Raw genomic sequence first — 4,443 nt, forward strand, 5'->3', positions numbered from 1 at the left:
AGGGCATTCCACTTGATACCAGCTGCCAACTAGACATTGAGGAATTGATTACTACTCTCTGAACCTGATGCTCCAGCCAGTCTTCTATGTACCTTACAATCCATTCATCTAGCCCATACTTCCTTAACTTGCCTGTGCAAATGTTGTTGGAGACCGTACCAAAAGCCTTGCTAAAATCAAGGTACACCACATCCACTGGTCTCCCTGCATCCATAGAGCCAGTCATCTCATCATAGAAAGCAATCAAATTGGTTAGGCATGACTTGCGCTTGGTGAATCCATGTGGACTGTTCCTAATCACCTTCTTCTCATCCAGGTGCTTAGAAATGGGTTCCTTGAGGATCTGCTCTATGATTTTGCCAGGGACTGAAGTGAGGCTGATTGGTCTGTAGTTCCCTGGATCCTCCTTTTTCCCTTGCTTAAATATGGGCATTATCCTCCTTTTTCCCTTTCTAAATATGGGCACTATGCCCTTTTCCAATCTTCTGTGACCTCTCCTGATTGTCATGAGTTTTTAAAGATGATGGCCAGTGTCTCTGCAGTCACATCAGACAACTCCCACAGATGCCACAGATTTAAGTCCCACATCCTCCTGGGCTAGGGACAGAAATTACACATAAACTGGTATAATTTATCAGAAACTGATCTAAATGTGTAAAACAACAGAAGTTCAGTACACATAAACTGCTTTCAAAATGGCAGGAATTGATTTAAGATAAACTTGGATGCATGTAATATCAGACTTAACTGATCTAGGTTAAATCGGTTTATTGAACTTCTGTCCCAGATCTCCTCCAGATTCAAGTTAACTCATAGTCCCCCAGCACCCCAGGATGCTTTGCACCTGACTCCCTCCCCAGCAGGATGGGTGGGCTTGCCCAAACTGTCTGCTCCAGGTGAGCAGGGAGGTGTGCTCTACCATCCCCCAGTTTCTGGCCTGGGACACTGCAGGCATGTGGCTGCATTTCCAGAATCAAAAGTGAATGTTCACTTGCTTATCAGTTCAATCTCCACAGTTTAGATTAACCAGCAAAGATTGAATGGATTCAACCTAAGTAGTTTTGACTGTCTGTACTTAGCCCTAGTGCCATTCTAATCCCTTTCTCCTGCCTGACCTGTTGCTCTGCAGGAAGCAGAGTTCAGTGCTCCCTCCTCAAACTACTGCTGCTCACACACGACCCATGCCATGCCATTTGGGGAATATGTGCTGCGTGTTGTCCACTGTTGAGTTACAGTATTTTTGTTGTGTAATGCTATTTCTTAATGATGTGAAAATTATGTTATGGTTCAGATAAATATTTTAAGACTTTTTTATGGAATATTATGAAGAAAAGAAGGAAAGTTGATATTGTATGTAGAATGCCTAATAAAGATAACGGTTCAAACAGCAGGTATGCTAAAACAACTGCACATTATTTATACCAAAAGATAAAATATAACATTAATTTGAATAGTAAAATGAGGTATTATAAAAACATTTTTAGGTGTGACTTCACAAGTTTTATCCAATTGGCATTATTTGCTTTTAGAATAACATTTTGATATTTCATTGATGTTTCTTTTAAAAAATATATTTTAAAAAGAAAAAATTATTAATATAATTAACCATTCTCTGTTTTTTTTCTTCTGTAGCAAATGGTACGTGAACAATATACCACAACAACACCAGGCACTAGCCTAGAGAGGCCAAAGAACCAATATGTCTACAAAATAGGCATTTATGGATGGAGAAAGCGTTGCCTTTACCTGTTTGTCCTCCTCCTGCTTATCATCCTTGTTGTGAATTTTTCGTTGACAATTTGGATTCTTAAAGTGATGTGGTTTTCTCCAGTAAGTACCCTTGTTAGGTTTCTGTCCTCTTTCTAGTTCCTATTTAAAGTATACTTCCTTGCTTGCCTTATCCTCTTGCCTATTTCATATGCATGTCAGCTTCTTCTTACATAATGCCTTCATACCGCATTAATAAGCATTTCCAGTTCTCTTCCAAAAAGATACATAACAACCATATTTTACCATGTTAAAACACTTCAAATTCTTTTTTTCATCATAGTCTGTAAAGGAAATTGAAGTTATTAGTGATACCTTATATTTGCAGTTGTGGCAAAAAGTTCTGACATTTTATTTTACTATGGCCTCCAAGTTTATATTCTACCATGTACTGTGTTTTATCTACTTTATTTATACACCCAGATGCCTTTACTGTTAAAATGTTGCTGTTACTAGTTCAGCTTCATCTCCTAGCTTCATGCAAACTCTAATTTTAATCACCTAATTCTCACAGTCTAAGACTTGAAGTTGATTTAGCTAATTAAAGCTCAAAGATAAGTAATACTGCTTTAAGTTTTAGGCTAAAAAAATTACATTGCTCAACGAAGAAATTAAGTTTTTCACTACAATATATATTTTAATATGTATTGTGTAATTTCTCTTACAGTAGTTTAAAGTGTAATTTATATTGTCTGCAAGATGAAGCTTTACATGGAATTCAATAAAATGCCTCAGTGAATATCAAAGCTAAGTAAATTTTTTCCCTGTGCGCAGTCTGCAATACATGGATGATTTGAAAATACTTTTTACATGAAAAAGAATAACAACAAATTCTTACAGCTCTGCCTCTGCGATTTGGAAAAGTGTGTTATATTAAGGTTCCCATAATCTATCTGTATTATGCCCCTGCCACTAAAAGGAGGACATCTAATCTTCATAGGGATATCTCTATACTAGCTCTGCTTTGTTTTGCTACAAGCAGGTGAATTTTAAGTGCCACTTTCTTGATGAGATTATTACTGCTTAGATTTCCATCAAGCTTTTTCCTCCCCTTAAATTCTTTTCAATACTCTTACTGTCACATGTAATATAGGTTCACATTTAATTTTCTATTATACAATTTATATGGAAGATGTGCACTTTATAACTGCACATCATGAATCACAGAGAATGTAAGTTGATAATATTTTCTTTATGTGGTTTAGATTAACAGTGAAAATTGGGTCCTCTACATTTTCTTTCCTTTGGTTTGGTTCCTTGTGTGGATGACTGGTAGCTTGTCTTCTTTGATATAAATCAGGTGGCAAAAATAAAATAAAAATCATCTAATTGTCCTCCTCCAGGAATTCAGTCTGTAGGAATCCCATATTCTTCCAGTTTATTCATGAAAAAGACATCAAAAGGCTGAGATACACCATCTTTAAGCCCTGGTAGCAGTAGCAACAGCCAGCAGGATGGGCAAATCAGGTTGTTTTTTTCAGGAGACTGTACTGTTAGGCAGTTCCCTGTTGAAGGGACCATGTACCTGAAAAGTCATTTTTCATTTTCAGTAGTTACTTGTAAGAAGTAATTAAGTTCATTATGGAACCAGATAGGGACAGCCAACCAAAACACAGGCATGTATCACCACTCTAAATGAAAGCATACATGAAGCCATACAGAAATGTAAAGCATATGGATGTAGGGGTCTTTAATATATATTATTTCAGTAGAAGTACATATATAAAAATCTAGAAACACCAAAGAAGGCAACAATGAAACCACATTCTCCCACTTTGTCCTCAAACACAACTATTTCAGATTTGGAAATTCCCATTACCTAGAAAGGAATAGCATAGCTATGGGCAGATGTGTGGCCTCCCAATGTGGCTGTATATTTATGAGATAACTTGAAGTCCACTTCTTCCACAGGTACCCTCTCATCCCCATGATATATCTAAGGTACCCAATGCATCTTCATCATATGATACATGGGAAGGAATCTCTACAGAAATTTCACTAGAAATTTAACACCTTCATTTCTCCATCAAACTAACTCTTCAATCCACCCAGCAAATTAATTTACTAGACACCATGTTGCAGATTTGCAACAGCCACACGGCCACCAAACTGTCAGAAACTCACCAATTGCCATAGCTATCTTCATAGCACCTGCTTTCATCTTAAGCATACCACTAAATCCGTTGTCTACAGCCAAGCTCTACATTATAACTGAATCTGCTCTGATCCCACCAACCAGATACACACCTTAAGGATCTCAAGGAAGGGATTCCTACCATTATAATACAATCCCTGAACTGTAACCACTCAAATTACCAAAGCCAAACTCAGACTTTTCTCCAACCTGCTACAATACCAACCCCAAGACAAGGACAACAGAATACTTGTCACCTATAGTCCCCAGCTTGAACACCTTGGACACATCAATTACTTCCACCTCCCTCCCCCACCCTGAAAAAGGATGATTATATCAAGATATCTGTGAGGAGCAACCCTTTCCTGGTTGTTTCATAGTTTCATAGTTTCTAGGGTCGGAAGGGACCTGAGCAGATCATCTAGTCCGACCCCCTACCATGGCAGGAAAGAGCACTGGGGTCAAACAACCCCAGTAAGGTGGTCATCCAACCTCCTCTTAAAAACCCCCAGGGTGGGAGCCTGCACCACCTCACTTGGAAG

General features: G+C 38.2%; 1 protein-coding gene across 2 annotated transcripts in view; it reads left to right on the plus strand.

The window, feature by feature from the left end:
• The window catches only part of SGCG (sarcoglycan gamma), a 261,016-nt gene that overhangs the window by 49,961 nt on the left and 206,612 nt on the right, over positions 1-4,443 (plus strand). For both annotated transcript variants that reach the window (XM_019525497.1, XM_019525498.1), the window contains one exon: positions 1,633-1,830. In XM_019525497.1, the coding sequence (XP_019381042.1) occupies positions 1,636-1,830 (195 nt within the window). In that variant the 5' untranslated portion in view covers positions 1,633-1,635. The remainder of the gene's footprint in view (positions 1-1,632; positions 1,831-4,443) is intronic.

Source organism: Gavialis gangeticus, unplaced genomic scaffold (genome assembly GCF_001723915.1).
Source record: "Gavialis gangeticus isolate Ggan-Ray unplaced genomic scaffold, GavGan_comp1, whole genome shotgun sequence".
NCBI classification, from domain to species: Eukaryota; Metazoa; Chordata; order Crocodylia; family Gavialidae; genus Gavialis; species Gavialis gangeticus.